Source organism: Chrysemys picta, chromosome 15 (genome assembly GCF_011386835.1).
Source record: "Chrysemys picta bellii isolate R12L10 chromosome 15, ASM1138683v2, whole genome shotgun sequence".
NCBI classification, from domain to species: Eukaryota; Metazoa; Chordata; order Testudines; family Emydidae; genus Chrysemys; species Chrysemys picta.
In genome coordinates this window covers 18,350,509-18,371,541 of record NC_088805.1, presented here as the reverse complement: position 1 = coordinate 18,371,541, position 21,033 = coordinate 18,350,509, and the positions used below count along the sequence as shown (strand labels likewise).

At 41.3% G+C, this 21,033-nt stretch overlaps 1 protein-coding gene across 4 annotated transcripts in view; it reads right to left on the bottom strand.

Annotated features, from left to right (window-relative positions):
- Positions 1-21,033, bottom strand: part of DGCR8 (DGCR8 microprocessor complex subunit) — a 43,420-nt gene that overhangs the window by 4,978 nt on the left and 17,409 nt on the right. For 3 of the 4 annotated variants that reach the window (XM_005295004.3, XM_005295005.3, XM_065568482.1), the window contains exons 6-13: positions 16,846-17,043; positions 10,537-10,638; positions 7,624-7,722; positions 5,398-5,480; positions 2,100-2,200; positions 1,444-1,550; positions 1,072-1,199; positions 467-580 (exon numbers count right to left, since the gene is read on the bottom strand). In XM_005295004.3, coding sequence (XP_005295061.2) covers positions 467-580; positions 1,072-1,199; positions 1,444-1,550; positions 2,100-2,200; positions 5,398-5,480; positions 7,624-7,722; positions 10,537-10,638; positions 16,846-17,043 — 932 coding nt within the window. Of the gene's footprint in view, positions 1-466; positions 581-1,067; positions 1,200-1,443; positions 1,551-2,099; positions 2,201-5,397; positions 5,481-7,623; positions 7,723-10,536; positions 10,639-16,845; positions 17,044-21,033 lie in introns of those variants that run through there. The other variant, XM_042852585.2, reaches the window with a different exon arrangement.

Here is a 21,033-nt window from a genome sequence, read left to right as displayed (position 1 = left end):
AGGGGGGGGGGGTCTGGAGCTTCCTGCAACTGGGGGTGGGGAGGGAGTCTGACCTGGGAAATCCCCCGCCCCCCCGCCACAGCCCAGCTGGGACTAGCAGCTCAGTGCAGGGTAGGAGCCATCGACTGAGGCATCCCTAGACTCCCCCCCCACAATTTACCTTTCTGCTGGCTGCTCTGGGCGCCCAAAACAACATGCCAGCAGGGGCACATGACCGCTCTTCTCTCTACTTCCCCGTCAGAAATCATTTTTCTCCAGGGAAGCAAAGAAATCTGCAGGGGATAGGAATTCTGCATGCATGCAGTGGCGCAGAATTCCTCCAGCAGTAAAATTCCAATTTTGAGGTGTCTAGCCTTCACTAAGGTACTGCAGAAAACAGATTCAGAACACTAAAAATAAACTAACTTTGTTGTGGCCCTACAATACAATTTTAACATGTTTTAAGAAGTCTGCAGTATGTACTCACCCTTTCTTGTGCCAACTTTTTCATTTCTTCCTGTAACTTGTTCAGGATGTGTAGATTTGGCTTGTTCTTTTTGGCATACTGCTGAAGTTCTATCACACTTTTATCAGAGGTTTCCTGCACAATAGGACCGTAAGTTGTAGCAGAAAAAGAAAACGTTAAAGCAGAGTCTCGTGTATTTTTTAAAATAGTCACACCTTTCAGAATTTAAGCATGGTAGATTTTCTTCCCCCCACCCCCCTTTAAATGAAAAGGTACATGCAACGACTCAACTGTGTATTAGTTGCTAAAAATTGGTTTTACCATTTTAGCCTATAGCAAACACGTGAGCTTGAGAAAAAGGTTGCATCTCTAAAAGAGTGCTGACCTTATGTCATGACGATAGCAAGAGTCAATTAATTCAGAAAGCAGAATATCCTTTAGGGTTACTTATCAATATAGATAAGTAACATGCGATGAATAAGAGTGTTAGGGCTAGAAAGCTATGCCAAGAAAAGGAAGGGAATGAGGAGTTTTTGTTTTTATCATTTTTAACTGCTCAGTATCACAACAGAAAAAAGCAACTTTTTACAGGGTAGGTTACAAAACAACCACAAAATCCTGTTTACCTGTTTGACCATCTTGCTATTCTCTCTACCATACATACGCAATAAAGAGCCCCAGTTTTTCACATGCGGGTGCAGGAGCTGTAGGATTTTCTGAGAAGCTAGTTGTTTCCCAACTCTCTTGTTCTTACCTGTACAAATGATAACCAACACACAATCATCACACTAGAACATTATGTATGTGTATACATAAAAACTACATTAAGGGAATCAATGAACTAATATATTCCTAATTCTCTTCAAGATGTGTACACTGAAGGATGGAATAAGCATGAACCAACAAAATACTCATGCAAGATAAGTGTTGAGGAAGGCAGGAAAAAGAAGAAGAATTTGTAAGCAAGCACAGGAAGTAAAACCAAGAACAGTACTTACACCAGCCTCGCACTGTGTGCTTGCCACAAGTCATGACATATTCACTCTTCTGATTTTTACCAGGAATCACTTCAAACTTGATAGATGTGTCACCCATTCCATGGTTTCTTAAGCACAAAAACTCAATATTGTAAGGGTCAACCAAGTAAGTTGCATAGAAAGACAAACTGAACTGAACAATGTGAGGTCAACATAATTGAATCTGGACTTAAAGTACAGTACATTTCAATTAAAAATTAAGCAAGCTAACAGGGAGTCTCATTTTCTGTGCCAGTAACTTGACTGTACTGCTTTGCAAAAAATCAACATTACCGCCTCTCAAGTGACAGACAAAAATAAATACAAAATTCTAAGGACCAGATCCTACCCTTACAAAGGGGGAGCAGCAAGGCACAATGCTGCAGTATATACACTGGTGCAAACCATAGCTAAACAGCAGTTCATGTCTCCGTAGGGTCATAGCAGGCAGAGTAAGTGGGCAGCCACACGGATATTCACAAGTGCTGGGAAGGCATACCGTCCTGCTGGTGCCACAATAGGAGTAGATGAAGAAAGGAACAGAGGGACTCTTGTACCCTTCCCACTTTAGTGCATCTAACAAACAGCAGAATTTGTCCCTCAGTAACTTTTTTAGCATGGTTATGATGTGATCCTACCTTTTAAGGCACTCATGGAGAATCTGATATGGAGACAACAGTCCAGCTTTACTGGTCAGTTCATATACCCGTGAGTCCTCAATACTGATATGGTTAAAATACTACAAAAGAATTGAGAGATGTTCTTCAGCTACGGGTCAAGCAAGCACAAAATTGATAGTCTCCTACTTCTCAATTTCTTCTATATTTACATTTGTAAACAAATTACGTTTTATATTTTTCATCACAGAGCATTTTAAACTGCACATTAGATCTCGATTATCAGAATTACTGCGTTGGCTCTATTTTAGCAAGCAATGCTACAGACCATTTCCTTCACATTCCAATATACAATGAGAAAAATGTACTCGTTCCTCTACTGTATATTAGAAAGAGCTTCTGACCTTATTCTTTTAAGCTCCTCCAGTTCCACAAAACATGTAATTCTCAGTTCTACTTATTGGAATTTCATATAAAATGAAAACATTGTTGCCTAATACAATGAAACTCTCAACTGTGATTTAATGCTCTTATATTACATTTTAAAAAAAAAATCTTTGGGCTGTCCGCCATAGTAAAATAAAAGCTTCCCCAACTCCCATACTTATTACTTCAATCTGCAGAGTGGTGTTGTCTTAGTTTCTCTTTCTAGGTAGCCAGTTCTGTTTAGGGTTTTTCAGGGCAAAAACAAAGGGCTCAATAATGACTTTTTTAATTTCCACTCATGATTTACTGTGTATTTATTGAAAGTATTCAATTAGGCAGATATTTAAATTTAAAATAATATTTTCTCTACTTTAATCAAATAGCCCTGGTGTCATTCCTCCAAACCACCTTTCTAATACTTTCCACGATTTCGGGTTTGTAGCCCAAAGTTTCAGCTTGAGGTTGGAGATTTATTAGCCTCTTAAAGTGAAGAGCTACTATCCATTTTCTATTATATGAACAAGTCCAGAGAGTTCAGGCTCAGAAAACTCCAGCAAAGTGTTCCTTCTAGTGTGAATCCTGGTCTTATTCTAAATCAGTATCTGATGCCGATTATTTCAAGACTGGACAAACATTTTTTAGGGATAGTTTAAGACTAATGAGCTCAATCCCACCAGGAATGATATAGAAGGGCAGACTAGAACAGTATCAGGGGGTAGCCGTGTTAGTCTGTATCTACAAAAACAACAAGGAGTCTGGTGTGGCACCTTAAAGACTAACAGATTTATTTGGGCATAAGCTTTCGTGAGTTAAAACCTCACTTCTTCGGATGCATCCGAAGAAGTGAGGTTTTAACTCACGAAAGCTTATGCCCAAATAAATCTGTTAGTCTTTAAGGTGCCACCAGACTCCTTGTTGTTTTTGTAGACTGGAACAGTGACTCCCAAACATGTGGGCCATCAGCACTCTCTGGTGGTCCATGAAGAGCTGGCTCTCCTTGTTTTCAGCTATTTCTACAGATATTTGAGGTGCTCTTTGCAATGAAGAGCTTGGAGGCTTGCAGAAACTGCTAAAAACAAGAAAGAGTGCAAACTGGATCCAGCCTCAGGGAATGGAACCACTAGCATATGAGGAATTATGCACGGGACCCACGGCAGGCCAACAATTTCTAGTAAAGCAATTGAAAATCAAGTGGCTGGGCAGTATATATATGCAAGTGACAGGAGACCCAGGAAACAGGGAAAAAGGCAGGGGAAGAAAAACAAATTTGAGGGGAAATGAATTTAAGAGCAAAATTAGACAGTGATTAACCTTTGATCACATTAAAAGATACATTAAATATTCTAATTTAATCATATTGTTGCAAGCAATTGCTGTAGTTGCCACAATGTTGTTTTGCAATTATGCCTAAAAAGGAGTCATAACAATCTCTCTCTATCAAGCAATGGTCTACACTGAAAGAGTTTGGAAACTCCTGGACTAGTTAATCCACAAGAAGTTGCTTCCAATGCTGTACTGGTTAAAATAGCCAAGTCTAAATAGTGATCTACCTCTAAGCTACTATTCAAAGGTTTTATGTAAATTTTTATTTGTGCGGTTGCTTGCACTTCCATGGGCTGGGCTTGAACCCCGTGGATAGGGCTAATTGGGAGAGTTAAGGGACAAAATAGACTTTGCAACTGAAATCTGGTCTCTTTCTGAAGTTTCTACACAGTTTATTTATCCAAGGTGTTTTTCAGCAACTCTAAGCATGTGAAAAAAGTCAAACATATTAATAACTATCATTTTCACAAATCATCAAGAGGACAAGGAAAAAAAGACCTCATCCCTACTAAGACCCTCTCACCCAAAATTTGTTTACCACGGTAGTATTAGACTGGATTCCTCCCCCCCCCCCCCCCCCAATTCCAAGCACCAGCTATTTGATAATATAAGAAAAATCACAAGTATTGACAGTTTCTTCCTGGAAACATGAGGGATTCTCCTTCAGTAATTAGAACAGCACTTTGTAATGCTGAAGGAGAAAACAAAACAAAACATACAACCAAACAAAATACTGTCCTGTTCAGGGCTGGAAAAATCCGATTCCCCATGACAAATCCCAATCAGAGCCAAGTCATCAATTTCTGCAGAATTTAAGTTTTCATTGACAGCCTTCCAAATGTGAAACAAATTTAAGAGGATTCTGTGTTGTCTTATGAAGTCGGCAAACTAATGGCTTCAATTTGCCATTTTGCTACTGCTTCGCTTAAATGAACCAATGTTGAAATTTCACATCTGTTATTCAGAGGCTTGTGTACAGCAGTAAAATTGTCAAGAATGTCAGCTTCATGATGCTGCTCAGGAAATTTATGAGCAATACCAGAGGCAGCACTAAAAGTTACTCACAGGTAAGGAAAGCCTCACAAAATGGAGACTAGGGAGGGGATTGAGTAACAGAGACCTGCTTTGTTTTGTATCAACCAGGAGACTCTGGTCAAAGGAATAAACCCGCCAACTTTGTCATTTTTGGCAGCTGAAGCAGATTTGGGGTAAACTTCAAAATGTATCAGAACTGATATGAAAGAAGATCAGAGGTCTCCTTTTCCCCCCACCAAGCAGGCTCTAAAGACAATACTGTGGTAGAAATCCCAGCAGCCAAGGCTCGGAGAGATCTGCATTTCCCACAAGGTATTGATGATGGATCTTGCTAGAAAGAACCCTCCACCCTCTTTATCACTTTTTGACTACTAGGTAGTTACTACAAATTTCAAGCCTTTAAACTAAATCTTCCATCTGAATGGGAAATTGATACTACCACTATGTAGTCAGCATTCACATATCCTCTGCCTTTTGGCATCTAATGCTTTTTAAATTAAGATATTTTATATCAGAAGGTCAAGTTAATTTATACCTCAAGTTCTTCACTGTCTTTGGGCTTTTCCTCAGAGGTCTGTTTAACAAAGTCAGGAATGAGGATTTCCAGTGTAGCTCGGGCTGTGGGAAACAATTTAATGTCTTGGTTACATTTACTATATACAAAGATATGTTTATGACAAGGAAACATCACTTCTTTCTAGAACAGAGGTCCTCAAAGTGTGGGGCATGCCCCCCTAGAGGACGCAGAGGACCATGGGATGCGGGGAGTGGCAGGGCCCAGGCTAGCCCCCACAGGGATGGGAAGGAAGCGCCACCCATCCCATCCCTTCCCCACCCCCAACTCTGCCCCGGTCCTGCCTCCAGCCGCGTACCTGGCTCCCGCCCCTGCACCCTGGCTGTGGCTCTGCCCCCAGCCTCAGTCCCAGTCCCAGCCTTGGCCCCTTTACCCCTGTCCGCATCCCCTCCTCCACCCCCGAGCCACGGCCCTGGCCCCAAGGGGCTGCAGACAGGGGTAAGGGGGGGGGGGGGGGAGGCACAACCCTCAAAAGTTTGGGGGCTGCTGTTCTAGAATGAAAGATTCTCAGAGCTGCAGTTCACAGATAAGTAAACTGCGTTCTACGTTGGAATGAGGCTTGGTGGAATTGGATATTTTTTTAGAATAATTTCAATATAGATAATATGAATGTTTATTTTTAAAGCATTTTTCCCATTTTTATCCATTTAAATGTCCACAGTTGTTAGTAACTATAGAGAGCTCTGTCATTAAATAATTGTCTGTAGACATACAGATTCAAAGAGTTAAAGCTTTATAACCGTTAACAGACGAATTGTCAACATCACATCCAAAGATACAAAGTAAATATCCTTAAATCAAACTCTAAGAAGTTCTCAAGCAGCATTTTTTTAACTTTCTATATGTAAATTTTTATCATCGATGGAAATTTTCTTAGTTGGTTTGTGCATGTACGGTGAAATTGACATTTACCAATAAAAATCGAATCCTTCCAAGCCTCTATGTGGCATACAATTTATTAATTTATAAGTACAGTCTCTCTGAACATTGACTTATTTAAGGAAGTGTATTTAAGCTTACTGACTGAGTCAACATTGAAAGACTCATCACTATTAAGCTGTACACTCACCCCTGAACAATTGCTGCTGGCAAAAGCCTGAGTCACAAGATTAAACACTTTCAAAAGTGCTTAAGTTCTATTTTCAAAAGTGACATAGAAGACCAAGTTCCACTGACAGTCAACAGGACTAAGGCCAGGTCTACACTTAAAAGATTTTGCCAGCTATGATGGTTAGAAGTGTGATGCTTTTACGATAGCAATGCCAGAAAAGGCCCAAGTACAGGTGCAGTGATACCAGCAAAAAGTGCTCTTGCAAGTATAGCTTATTTCATTTGCCAAACCAGTCTAAGCTGTATTAACAAAAGCATATTTTGCTCGTATAACTGCATCTGCATTAGGAGGATTTGTTGGTATAGCTCTAAAGTTGGTATGGCTTCAAAGTGTAGCCAAGGCCTTAGGTTCCTAAATCACTTAGGCACTCTTTAAAATATACCTGGTCTTTATGCTGAGCCCTTAAACCAGAGTTTGAAAGCAGCAGGCCTCCAAAACATTCAAATCTAGGGATGGGTACAAAGTTCTAAGGTATCCATGCCCCAGAGCATGCAGAGATTTATTACTGAACAGAGTCAACATCTTAAACAACTGAAAGCAAATAAAGGAGCAAATGGTATTATTCCAGTTTCCAAAGACTAAGTTCCATATGGCTTACACTACCAAGCAAGACTGCTTTTATTACCAAGCAAAAAGATCAAAATGACCAGAGAATTTCACAGAAGGCCAAGAATTGGGTAATTATATTTTACCTTTCACATTTATATGTTCACCCTTTATGATCTTAAATCTCATGAAATCATATGGATTTTCTAGAAATAGAGAATTACTTCATATCTGCGGATTAAAGATCCAAGATTAGTATTTATGTTAGTGTCTGACATTTATCCAGGGTTTCTAAATCCCACAGTTAGTTGCTTGAGACAGGATTCACTGTAAATTTAATAGTGCTCCCCAGATCAATTGTTAACCATTTTCTACCAAAAAAATATACACAAATACATCTCTCAATAGAGTATTGAAAAAAGCTTAATTTAATCCTACTCATTGCTGTTAACCAATCATCTCCAAAGCAGAGGTACAAGCAGGCAAGCATAGCAATTCAATGGCTGGTACTTAGGAAGTATGTATGTTACCAGCTTTATTCTTGGCGAGTTTTTTGCTGCTTGCAGTTCCTGCCCCATAAGTCACTCCATCAATAATCACTGAGGCTCCAAAAGGCTCACTTGGGTTCTCTTAATGTGGGAAAGAAAAGCTTTTCAAAATTCCAATCTTTTAAATATAAACACATATTAAAAACATACACTAAAAATAAAACCATCAAGAATACGAGAATGCCCCATACTTGGGTATTTGTTTTCTCCTTCATCTGAACCTCAAGAGATCTGAAAAATAACTGTTCTTCCTTGCAGGGGTTCTCAAACTGTGGGTCGTGACCCCATTTTAATGAGGTTGCCAAGGCTGGCTTAGACTCGCTGGGGCTCAGGGCCAAAGCCCAAGCCCCATCGCCCGGGGCCAAAGCTGAAACCCTTGGGCTTCAGCCCTGGGCGGTGGGGCCCTTGGGCTTTGACTTTGCCCCCCTCTCCCCCACCAGGGGCAGTGAGGCTTGCGCTATGGTCCCCCTACCTGGGGTGGTGGGGCTTGGGCAGGCTCAGGCTTCGCTCCCACCGTGTCACATAGTATTTTTTGTTGTCAGAAGGAGGTCACCGTGCAATGAAGTCTGAGAATCCCTGCTCTAGAGAATAGCAATCACTGCTCACCCATTTCTATACAAAACATATGAATCTTTTCTCAGTAGGGACATCTCAACCATGAAATCATCACTATCTCATGTACTTGTTCAAAATTAAAGTACTGTAATTGTATTACATTGTGAGCAATTTTTTTTTTTTGGAATTTCTGTCAACATTAAGGTTTTAATTCCAGATGTTTTGGAGTCACAGAGTGTTCTAACACAAAAACTAAGCATTTTATAGTGAAGCATAGTATCAAAGTGCTTTTTGAAGAACTAGAGCTCCCAAATTGTAAAACATAATTACACTTTATTTGTTACCTGGATGCTGAATATCAGATCTTAAATTTTATAATCTGATACTGCAATGTAAATCCAATAGGATTAACACAATGGGTGAGAGAAGAAAAGGGTCTTATTTCAACAAACATGATCTAGCAGCTGAATGGCTTGTTTATGTGCCCACCACACAGCTGGAAGGACATGAGTTCTTTCTCCAATATACATGTGATGAAATGGATAAAAGCAGAGGAGAGGAAGTCATGTATGCTTTTGGGTAAGGCTGACTGGAGCAAGGAAAACCTGGAAGATATCTGCAGAAGAGGTAGATGGTTTTGGTATAATAAATTGTGATCTGCTAATTGTGTGTCATTTTTAGGTTGCATTTGTTAGATAATGTAATTTAACTCATTCAACCCCAACCCTTATCTCTAAGGTTGAATACTAAGGACAGTTGCTCCCCTGGATCTTTGTTCAACTGGGAGCCTCTCATATGACAGCAGGAAGTTTAAAGACTCAGCCAGGAGCTATTAGGATATGGTCCATCACCTTAGGGTAATTTGATGCTTTTTTCCCCCCATGTACTTATTTAGATTTAAAATTATAAAATAAGATGCCCATGCAAAAAATGCTCCTGGCACGCCAATACCGTCACTAATTATACAATATAATGAAATCCCAGGAGCTGTGAAATAATAATTCCAATAGGAACTCAGCCAGTCAGCCACCTACAGAATTCATTCCATCCATTTTGGGAAGCATATAGTTAATCTTTACACTCTTTCTATTCTTATTAACTGGATGGAAACTTTATAATCTATACCTAACCAACTTTATTTTTTCCTCTCCATATTGGAAAAAACAAAATTATAATTCCAGCAACTGCCTGAGGGGTTAACGGCCACTAAGTATAGATCCATTTACCACATGACAGTGGTCATTTTCAGTATCCAGTCACATATTTTCAGGGATCAATTTGTATGTATACAATTATAATTTTACCAGTTTTATGGAGGAACCCCAGGCCATAATGACAAGACTGATACCAATCAACTTCAGCATGAAATGCGAGAGCTGTAATGAAGATATTTGAACTTTGACTAGTCAAAGTCAATCTAATTTTTGTGAGCAATAAAACTCAAATTAATTTTTCAAAGTTACTAAGGCTATCCCAGCATAAGTGTGTGCTGTGTGTAACATAATATATAATATATTAAGCGAAACCTTACAATTCTAAAGGTATGTCGACACAGGGATAAAAAACCCACAGTTGGTCTGGGTCAGTTGATTCAGGTTCATGTGGCTCAAGCTACAGGCTAAAAAATTGCTGTGTAGATGTTTGGGCTTTGGCTGGAGCCCAAATATCTACACAACAATTTTTCAGCCCACAGCCTGAGCGCCATGAATGTGAGTCAGTTGACCCAGGCCAGCCACAGTTGTTCCGCAGGTCTTTTATCCCTGTACAGATGCACCTTAAGAAGCATTTCCTAATTAAAAGGTCTACATTAACTTTAGTATAAAGCCATTTTGGAAACAATTTGTGTTTATTTTTTAAAAAGTATTCTTTTAACACTAGTCAGTTCAATAATACTGCATGACATGCTATTAAATTACCAGCAAATCAAATCTTCTGGGTACTAAGTGACGTGAGTAAAATAATCAAACTCTACCCTTATGACTAATAGTGTCAGACAGTAAAAGTTATCATTACCACATTTCAATGGGGCTTCCTTTTAGATGAAAGTCAAATTAATAAATTACCTAAATCAGTTTTCATTTCAGAGTATTTTTCCAGCTCAGAGGTACATAGTAACACTGCTTTTGTAGTGCACACATACACCTGGGTAAGGGAGAGGTAAAAGGAGGCAGAAGATTATGCTACTTTTGTTGTACAAACTAGAATTTGGCCTACAGTATACTCTCAAGATGCTTAGTAGGAAAGTCTCCATTTCTTGCTGCTTTTCAGAATACCCAACCATTAAAATAAGTATCACTGAACAAAAGTATTGTGCTGAAGTTAGAATTCATGCAGACTTACCACATTCAAAGAAATTGTAAACAGGGCGGACCTTTAGGACTCGCTGCATATATTCATGCAGTATGCAAACTTCAGACTTCCCATTGGGATTAATAACAAACTCTGGGAAAATAAAGTCATTTAATTTAATTAATTCCAGGCTTTTGAAAAACTGTCTACAAAAAAAACCCCAACTGCAAGCTGAGATTAAAAATGCCCTGCTTATCAATCATTTATTCAAATGCATGAAACTAAATATTATGATAAATGCAGTTTACTCAAACATGGATTACTAAAACCCCAGAGTCCATTTTTAAAAGCTTTTAAAACAATTACTAAGAAAATAAATCTCAGAGCAAGTTCTGAGAAGACTGAAAAAAATACAATAATTATTGTAACATGCCCTATTAAATACTCAATTTTCTGCAACCACTGAGGTTTCCTGACATCCAATCATAGAACCACAGAAATGTAGGGTTGGAAGGGACCTTGAGAAGTCATCGAGTCCAGCCCCCTGCACTGTGGCAGGACCAAGTAAACCTAGACTATCCTTGAAAGTGGTTTGCCCAATTTGTTTTTAAAAGCTTTCAATGATGGGGACTCCACGATGTCCTCTAGAAACCTATTCCATAGCTTAACTAGTCTTATAGTTAGAAAGTTTTTCCTAATATCTAACCTAAATCTCTCTTGCTGCAGATTAAGCCCATTACTTTTTGTCCTACCTTCAGTGAACTTGGAGAACAACTGATCACGGTCCTCTTTATAAACAGCCCTTAACATATTGGAAGACTTATGTCGCCCCTCAGTCATCTCTTCTCAACACTAAACATGCAGTTTTTTCAACCTTTCCTCATAGGTCATGTTTTCTAAACCTATCATCATTTTTATCCTCTGGACTCTTTCCAATCTGTCCACATCCTTCCTAAATTGTGGTGCCCATAACTGGACACAACACTCCTGCTGAGGCCTCACCAGTGCAGAGCAGAGTGGGACAATTACCTCTTGTTTCTTGCATACAACACTCCTGTTAATACATCCCAGAATCGGATTAGCCTTTTTGCAGCTGCATCACACTGACGACTCATTCAGTTTGTGGTCCACTATAACCCCCAGATCCTTTTCAGCAGTACTACCACCTAGATGGTTATAGTCCCCATTTTGCAATTGTGCATTTGATTTTTCCTCCCTATCAGACCTAACACCTCAAATGACCACAGAAAAGTTATCTTCTCATAGCAACATAAAATGGGTTATGTATGAATCCATTCCTTTCCCTGGTGGCCGTAGGCTTCAAATCCAACTCACAAAGGTGAAAAGAGCTTGTCCTACCCCGGAGAAATGTGCCTGCAAGATCTGCCAGGTCCAACTGGACAGCTGCACTTATTCCCATGGGAAGAAGCAGAATATTTCTCCACATTGGAGAGAATTGTTTGCTGGATACGAAAGACAAAATACACTATCCCTGAACTATCCTAGAAAGGGAGATCACATTTGATTCTAGCCCCCCCAAAAAGACTTTTGTTTGTTAATCATCCCCTGAAACAAAGGAACTGCTTCATTTATACCCACTGAAGCGAACTGCTTTAGTGTCACCACCATGAAGGGACTGTTTGTTTAATCATTCTAGAGCTAGATAAACTGTATTTTACTAGAAAACAATGACAGTATTACAATAAATAAAAGGCAGAAGGAACTAAGACAACCATCTACAGAAAGTCTGAGCAATAAAGAAATCCTGTTAACCTGACACAAGCATGGTGCCCTGGTATTTTTTTGGGATGTGAAGCCTGCCAAATTAAGATGTCAAGATGATGACAGAGCACCACAATGGCCAAGGATTCTGAGACCAATCAAATTAGAATTTAGAAGGACTGGATCCAACTCTTAAAGGGATACGCAAGTTGATTTTTTAAAAACTAATTTCAGAAAGTTCAAGTTTCTCATAAAGCACGCACACACACAGGCTTGTTGTTTCTTTCTTTTTCTTTTTTTTTTAAATGTTTTCTCTGCTCCCCTGCTGTTTGTAATATTGTTTTCAGCAAGTTGAATGTAGGTGGACCCAAAAAGCAATATGTACACACACTCAGGCCAGTCCTCCACATCTGCTTTAAGAGCATAGGCCTACCTTATGCCTATTCAGTTTCAGTTTTGCTGCTGCAATTACTAGTAAACACCTTTTTTCAGGTTCTTAGAAGACCATGCACAAGCTCTACATGCGGTCACCACTCTAATGCAAGAGATGTTCGGATATAACTAACTAGACAAAGTGCTGTCAAATACACAAAGCAAACAGTTTTCTCTTGATGGGAGAAAGGAATGATGACTGGAACACTGCTCTGGACCAAGGAGTCAAAATGGGCACTTGGGGGGTACTGGGCAAGGGCTTGTGGACTGGCCAAACCTCGGCTCCAACTACTTCCTCCTATGGGATCTATGTCCCTATCTGGGGTAGTCCTGCTGTCTCGGGGGACGGAATGGCTGCCTAAATGCACTGTGGACAATACTGCTGCTGCTGACCACCAACATAATGGCCCCTCTGCACTGCCGGCATGCACACCCCCAAAGATCATAGGGTAGCCCAGGAGTCCTTGAAGGAGTGCAGCGTCTCATCAGGCTTGTCCGTAAACAGTGCTTGACATCAAAGGGCAAATCCTCTATGTCCTACTGCACTTTGGGAGCAATACCCAAATTCTGCAGTCAGAAAACCCTTCTCATGGTCATTGCCAAGACCATCACTGTGGCGGAGTATCCTTGATGTCCAGTGTGGACTGCAACAAAGTCTTAGCCACCAAGCACCCTTCAGTGACAAATGCCTGAAATTCTGCTCTTGAGGCTTCAGGCAGCTGGTCTGCAAACTTAAGTCATAGCTATGCAGTTCACAAAATTGTACTTTAACAGCAATACCTGCTGGTTAGCAATTCACATCTGCAAGGAAAAGAAAGTGTAAATCTTCCTGCCCTTAAGTCCATTTGTTTAGAGTCCTTTTCCTTGGGAGCAGATTTAAACCTGCCTTGTTCACCATGGTTTTGACCAGTGAATCTGAGGCTAGATGGAGTGAAAACTCTCAAATCCCTGCACCAGAACAAAGTAGTGCTTCTCCATGTGCTTTACCACAGGTGGTACTGAAGTTAACATGCTCTAGAGAACCTTAACAATGTGTTCCTTGAGCCGGCTAATAGGAAGGGCAACTCTCCCGGGGCAGTCAGCTGCAGGATATCCACTAACTTGTGGGTGTTCTCCTTCATGAACTCCGCTTAGATACCTAGAGAAGCAGCAATAGACTGCAAAAAGTACTGGTACACTTTGAAATAACGAAGAGGAGGAAGAGCCAGGCACCACAGATTCGTCCAGGGATGAAGATAAAGTGGTTAACTGTGCTGGATCCTGCTCTAGGACCGAAGGGCCTGGACAGAATGATGCTGGAGGCTCACCAGTGCCTGTGGTAGATCAAGTCAATGCCACAGATCTGGTCAGTGATCTCGCCTTTGAGCAAGATGAGGAGTGGCACCTCCTCTTCCCATGGAGGCTACTGGTATGGATAGGCCATTGGTGGCCTGTAGGCGCAAGGCCAGGGACCCCCAACCTGATAGTGAGAAGAATGCTGATCCTGGTACCCACAGCACTCCATGAACAGCCCCTGGATGCCCAAGAGTCCTAGGCTTCAGGGGATAAAGGTGCGAGCAACTGGTCTGACTAGTGAGTCCATAGCCCAGAATGATGAGGAAGCTGGCGCTGATGGTGGAAATGGTACCAGAGGCACCAAGTACGCCTTCATTGTTTCTGGTGCTGGAAGCGATGTTGACCCTGAAGACAGTAGCCATGCCAAAGTAACGGATAGTGCTGAAGTGCAGGGTGGTGACTGCTGCCAGGGTAACATTGGCGGTGCCAATTACAGGAGTGCCAAAGACATTCCTGGTGCCGGGAAGGTCCCTTGCACCAAGCCCTGCACCAAGCCCAGCACCAGCCTCACTTCCACTGTCTGTAAAAGAGAAACCTCAACATATAGTGTTGACAAACCCAGAGGTTCAGCTGCCTGCCCAGTCAATGGGGCTATTAAAGGCGTACAATGAAGGCATACCTGTTAAAGTTGTGGACCAAGGGCTAGGTTGGGACAAAGGCAGAGGAAGTCTGTGGTTGCCTGAGACACTGCTGATGCAGAAACAGTTGGTACTAGTGACTTAGTCTGTACCAGACGCAACAGATGCCCTGGGGCTGGAAACAGAGTCAATGATATGGGGGTCTCTGATCTCCTTGCATGGTACTGGGGTATGGTTGATGGTACCTGCTCCAACCCATGCATTGGCATTCACCCTGTGCTGATCTGCGCTCCTTCTGGAGCACGCAAAGGAGTCTCCATGCAACTGGGAGCTGCCTCAGGTCAGTCTTATGCAACCTTTACCTCAGCACACTCAACACTCAACAATGACTCCTGTGTCTCTTTGGAGGGGTGCCAGCTCACGGACATGAGCAGCAGCACTCTCAGAAAGTGAAGGCAACCTCTGATCTGACAAGGGCCTCACCACCGAAGCAGGCCAAATGGCCTGTTTGAGCTGTTGCTGCTTCAGACAAAAGATACCTCACCACCTGTGTCAGTTTGGTCAACAAGCTGCAAGTTGAACACCGCTCCTTGACAGGGGCTTCGCCTAGGTACAGCAAGCATCATGTGTGGAAATTGTTGTTGGGGATCACCCCCCACACCCGATGGACAATGTTTAAACTCTGGAGAAGGCATCACCAGCAAAATACTTAATTAGTATAGTTTAGTTTGATTTAGCATTAGCTGTAATTTAACTATATACAATTAGAAAAGTCACTAAAATAGAGGGATTGTGAGGCAAAAGCCATACAGAGCTCAGACTGCAGCCATGGGTGGTAAGAAGGAACTCTTACCTCTACAGGTACTGCTAGACAAAACTATTAAATCATATTAAGGCAACAGTTAACATCTCTTCCACTAATATTTTATGTAAACGTTTGACCCATCCTTACTTCTCTTGAATTATTTCTGGCAAGCAGAGTACAAATTAGCTTTTTTTTTTTTAATAAAGAGTTGTTTTTAAAAGTCAGTTTCAGAAATGCATCATATGCTATTTCTCTCCTGATGAATAAAAACAGATGCTGAAAACATGGCATCATCTGGCTATAACAAGAATATTCTACAAATTTCAACACTGCCACAGCACTTATGACCTGAAATAAGGTTAGAAGTCAATCAAAATCCTCCCTTGTAGAATTCTGTTTTGCTTTAATTGCAAGTGCAGGAGTTGCAGGCAACAGAAAAGAACTTGGAAAAGATCGTCCTTTTACAAGGAGATCCTGAGTTATTTCCCCGATAGCATAAGAAAAGGCTTCACCACCTGCTAAATCCAGAGCAACCAGTATAAATGAAATTAGAGCATATCCTACAATCTTTCCTGCATGGAAAACTCTGCTTGACTTAGGACAGCAGGCTCATTAGCCTTTATTGTGTTGTAGGATTCCCAGTTTCTGCAGCCAAAGTGCTTAATGCGTTTTTGGATGCTGTCAGAAAAGTATGTACCATCTATGATTAAGTTCAATAAGGCTGAAAGAACCATTCTTTAGAACTTTCTGCTCAGTATGACGCAAATTTAAATTGCAAAATAAATATCATTACATTGTATAGCATAAGAGCAGTGAAAAAGGAATGACTGAGCAAAAAGATAAAAGGTCTTACGGATGACTTAGGGTACGTCTACACTTACCTCCGGGTCTGGCGGCAGGCAATCGATGTTCTGGGATCGATTTATAGCGTCTGGTTTAGACGCGATAAATCGATCCCGGAAGTGCTCGCCGTCGACGCCGGTACTCCAGCTCGGTGAGAGGAGTACGCGGCATCGACAGGGGAGCCTCCCTGCCACGTCTGGACCCGCGTAAGTTCGGACTAAGGTACTTCGAATTCAGCTAAGTTATTAACGTAGCTGAATTTGCGTACCTTAGTCCGAAGTGGGGGGTTAGTGGGGACCAGGCCTTACAAACACCCTACTACCTGTAGCTGGTGATTTTTAAACAAACCTGCTTTAAAAAAAAAAATCCTCGTCATTAACTGATTCAGAACAGATGCTGTGAAGATGACATTTCATTAACGATTCCCAACATAAGCAAAAATGTGTACCTTCTACGCAATGTTTTCTATAGTAAATGTGTGTTTTGACAATATTTTTTCCATGACTACAGGAGGTACAAAAACAGAACCAAGACTATAAACTTCCAGTACTTCCTAAAATCATGGAACCCTATAGAAAATCAAACACTTTAATACTGGAACATAACAAATTTCAAAAATTCTAACTCCAACTAGATGAAACTTACCTTTCTTTGTAGGTGCATCTTGCACAGACAAGGTAATGAGTTTCTGATTGGCTGGCAGAATAGGCCGCTCAGACTCCGCCTGCTTCCGCTTCATTTCACGGTTGAACTGTCGTCTCTCAGCCCAGGTTCTGAATTTTTTTACGGTAACTTGTTCAAAATCAAAACGTTTTTCAAGGTAGTGTCTAAAATCCTCAAGGTCTATGAAAAATAATCAAATCCAGTTATTCCTTTACTTCCCCATGCAAGAGACCCGCCTGTGGACTCTCAAGGACAAGATTAATTGCATGTAATTAATTTGTACAATCACTCATTCCTTTTATTGCATGTGCAACTGTTGTACCTTTGCCAAAAAAAGACTAACACTCCACTGTGTCCAACACTTAATATTTTCAATGAAAGTGCAGTTTTGTTGGTTCCCAAGACTTTACAAAACTTTCTCAAAACAATTTCTATACTTGTTCCTATCATATTTATTCAAGTCTATTTTTAACGTAAAAACAATTTTCAACTTAGTCCTTTTTTAAAAACAAAGTTTTACAAATCCTCATCCATGATTAGGCACAATCAGGCAAGCAGGTCTTAAACAAAGAAATGCCTGTTTACCTCAATTTACATATAAGTAGTAAGCAAGGTCCTTGAGACAGCAAGAGAGAGAAGGCAAACCTGCACTTTAGCAAACAGTAGCATGAAACCTCTTCCACAACAAGACCCCATATCTCCATCTCCATAGCCGGTAGGAACTTTATCTAGGGGTAACCCTCAGGAAAATGCATTTCAAAGGGTGACAACTATAAAAGGAAAGGGCAAGCACACCACATTCTCTCCCCCTATCCATCTCTCTCTTTTCCACCCAAGACTACAAAAGAAACAGCCTATGGACTTTGGGAGCAGATCCTGACCTGAAACTTGGTCAGCAGTGTTCCTGGAAACCTGTAGTAAGAATTTTACCTTGAACCAATCTAGTTTAAGTTTAGAAAGTGTTTTATCTTTCTCTCTCTTGTAACCATTTTTGACTTTAATGCCTTATACCTGTACTCATTTAAAATCTCTCCCTTTGTAGTTAAATAAACTTGTTTTATCCTTTAAACAAAACTAATCACGTGTTGTGAACTGTACGGGAATCTCCATTTATGGTGGCAAGCTGTTGTATAACGATCCCCTTAGAGAGGAAATGAACCTAATATATCTGGACTGTCCTGCAATTAGTAACCAAGACTGCTAGAAGCCAAAGTGTGGCTGGTGTTTTTGGACAGGCTGCTAGGGTCAGAGTTGCTGGACTAGGACTGCGTCTATAACACAGACACTCGGGGTGTAAACCTGTATGCTCTTTGTGAGGAGCCCAGGTTGGGAGCTATAGCAGCAAAGCATTGAGAGACACCCCAGGTTGCAGGGTAGGGATGACAGCCCCTCACTGGTCTGGATCGCACCCCAGAATGTCATAATATGTACCTCAGTTTACTCCTATGATATTATACTGTCTAACTACATGGAGTTAGTTCAAAAGGAAGCTGTTAGGGAGAACCAGCAGAAAACAAAACAACGACAAAGGTAAGATTCCTCCAGAGAATACTAATGGTCCTTAAGAGAAGTAGGAGGGACGATGGGGAGGGGACTATTAATGGGAAATGCTTACCATTCTGGCTCCTGCCAGAATAACAGGATTGAATTTTCTCCAGGCCACAGCCTAGGGACACTAAACTGTTAAAAACCCCTTGCTACAGAGGAAGGACTGGAGCACCTTTGGAAGAGAGACTGACAGAGAAATGCAGAGAAGGCAGCAACTCAATCTATTTCTCCCATCCCAGAATTAATAATACCACCATCACCTAGGTTTTATAGCATTTTTCATTAGTATTTCTTAAAGTACTTTACAAAGGAAGTCAGTATCATTAACCTAATTTTTACAGAGGCACAAAGAGGTGAAGTGAGTTGCCCAAGGTTACCAGTGCCAGAGCCAGGAACATGCCCCGAGCCCCAGTCCAGTGTTTTAACCCCTGGCTGAGTGGAACTTACCAAAAAATTTCAAGGAAAGGAAAAAAAATTAAGACAGACATTTGTTGTATAGGCTTTTTGTTCTTTCAACCCATTTCTCTTCTTGTTATATTCCTCTGAATGAATAAACAGTATGTTTTGATAGATTAAAATGACGTGAGTTCTGACTGTGGTCACAGGCCCCTGGCGAGACACTTTCTTGCAGGTGCCAAATACAGTTGGGCCAGTCACGTTTACACAGATGAGAAATAGGGAGACTGTAATCCAGAGATCCAGTCCAAGAGTGGCTGAACCACAGTATTCCACCTTTGAGAAGTGCAGGAAGCCAAGCTTGCAACCTGAGGGGGGCTGTCGAAAGGGTCTGCAAAGGGTTCTAAAATGCAGTTCACCATGTAACTGTAAAAGCAAGCCTTTTTATTTTATTCTCAGCTGATGCCCTGGACGTTTTTAAGATACAACCACCACCTTCATACACAATCTCTATACTATTGCAGCATAGAGGTTCTCTCTACAGTTCAGCTTCCTTTGTCTGTCGGCTGGGCAGCCACTTCATTTAGCACAAACTACATCAGCACTATGTACTTCTTACCAGGAAGCATCAATAAAATGGCAGCTCACTGAAAGACCATCAGAACAGTTCACAACATTGAAAATACTAAACAGGTATTTCTTAAAGATACTTTGGGCAAAAGGTGAGTTTAAGTTGATGTATTCTTATTTAGTTAGTACACTATTCCATATTATTAGAAATAATCTGCATTTTCCCCATAGTTCTGCACTAAACTTAAATTTTCAAACAAGTATAAAAAGGAACCCATTTTAACTTGTTGCTTAAGAAATTTACAGAGCCTATCGTAGGCTATGTCTACGGTAAAACTTTTGTCGGTCATGGGTGTGAAGGAAAAAAAAACATCCTCTGGACAGCACTACGTTGGCGGGAAACACTCTCCTGCCGACATAACTATTGTCGCTCATTGGTAGTGGTTTAATTATGCCGGTGGGAGATCTCTCCCACTGGCATAGAGCAGCTACATGGGAAACCTTACAGCAGTGCAGTTGCAGCAGTACAACTGTGAGATCTCTAGTGTAGACATAACCTCCTCCCGTAGGCTAACACCCCTGAATGACAAAATGCTGATGAAGTTCCAGTGTGGACAAAGCTTTAGTCCATTCACTAAAACATCTTGAATAATTACACTACTTTAATGAGGCTCTATTTCAGGGGCGGCCAACCTGAGCCTGAGAAGGAGCCAGAATTTACCAATGTACATTGCCAAAGAGCCACAGTAATACGTCAGTAGCCCCACCCATGAGCTCCCCCTGCCCACAGTGCCTCCCGCCCACCAGCAGCCGACCAATCAGAACTGTGGGGGTGGTGGTTGGGGCAGAGGCAGCATGCACAGGCCCCTGGCTGCCCCTAAGCATAGGAGCCGGAGTGGGGACATGCTGCTGCTTCTGGGAGCCTCAGCATGCACGCACAGAGCGGCCTCAGACTCTGCTCCCTGGCTGGAGCATGGGAGCAGGGCAAGCCCCAGACCCCGTTCCCCAGCAGGAGCTCGAGGGCCAGTTTAAACCCTGTTTAAGGTTTTCATTTTAATCTATAAACATGAAACAATTTAAAACCTGGTTACTTGAGGCACAGCCCCTCCTCCTGTCTGGGATACTGTTGCAGTTGCAATTAGTGGAAGCAACAGAGTTCCCATCCCTTCAAGATGCATTAAAAAAAGGGTGTCGTTGGAAAGCTCCTAGCAGGGTGTTTTCTAATGATTAATTCCAAATATGGTCTCCTGCTTGCTCTGTCAGAACATGAATTGTTAGCTTTCCAGTAACACTGAACAACCCATATTTCGCTTCCTGGATTTTAGAAGAGGGGCTGACTGCTGGAACATGTACAGAGGATAGTAAAGGCTTATTGTGGATATTGCTTTTGTTTGGAAATATTATCTATGATTCCACAATTCTATGATGGCTTATATGGTCAATCTATTTAATCTTTACACATAAAAAGTCTTGTAGTCTAAAGCCAAGGGTAAGCTTCAAATTTAAAAAAGACAATGCAGACCACTGGTAGCCTTTGAACCACAGCAGTATTTCTGAGAAACAGCAATATACATTAATTAACCCACCAAGGTAAATCACTGACAGAGCGCATAATGAGGCTTGATTGGAAGTTGGCAGGGAAGGGATTCAGACCTG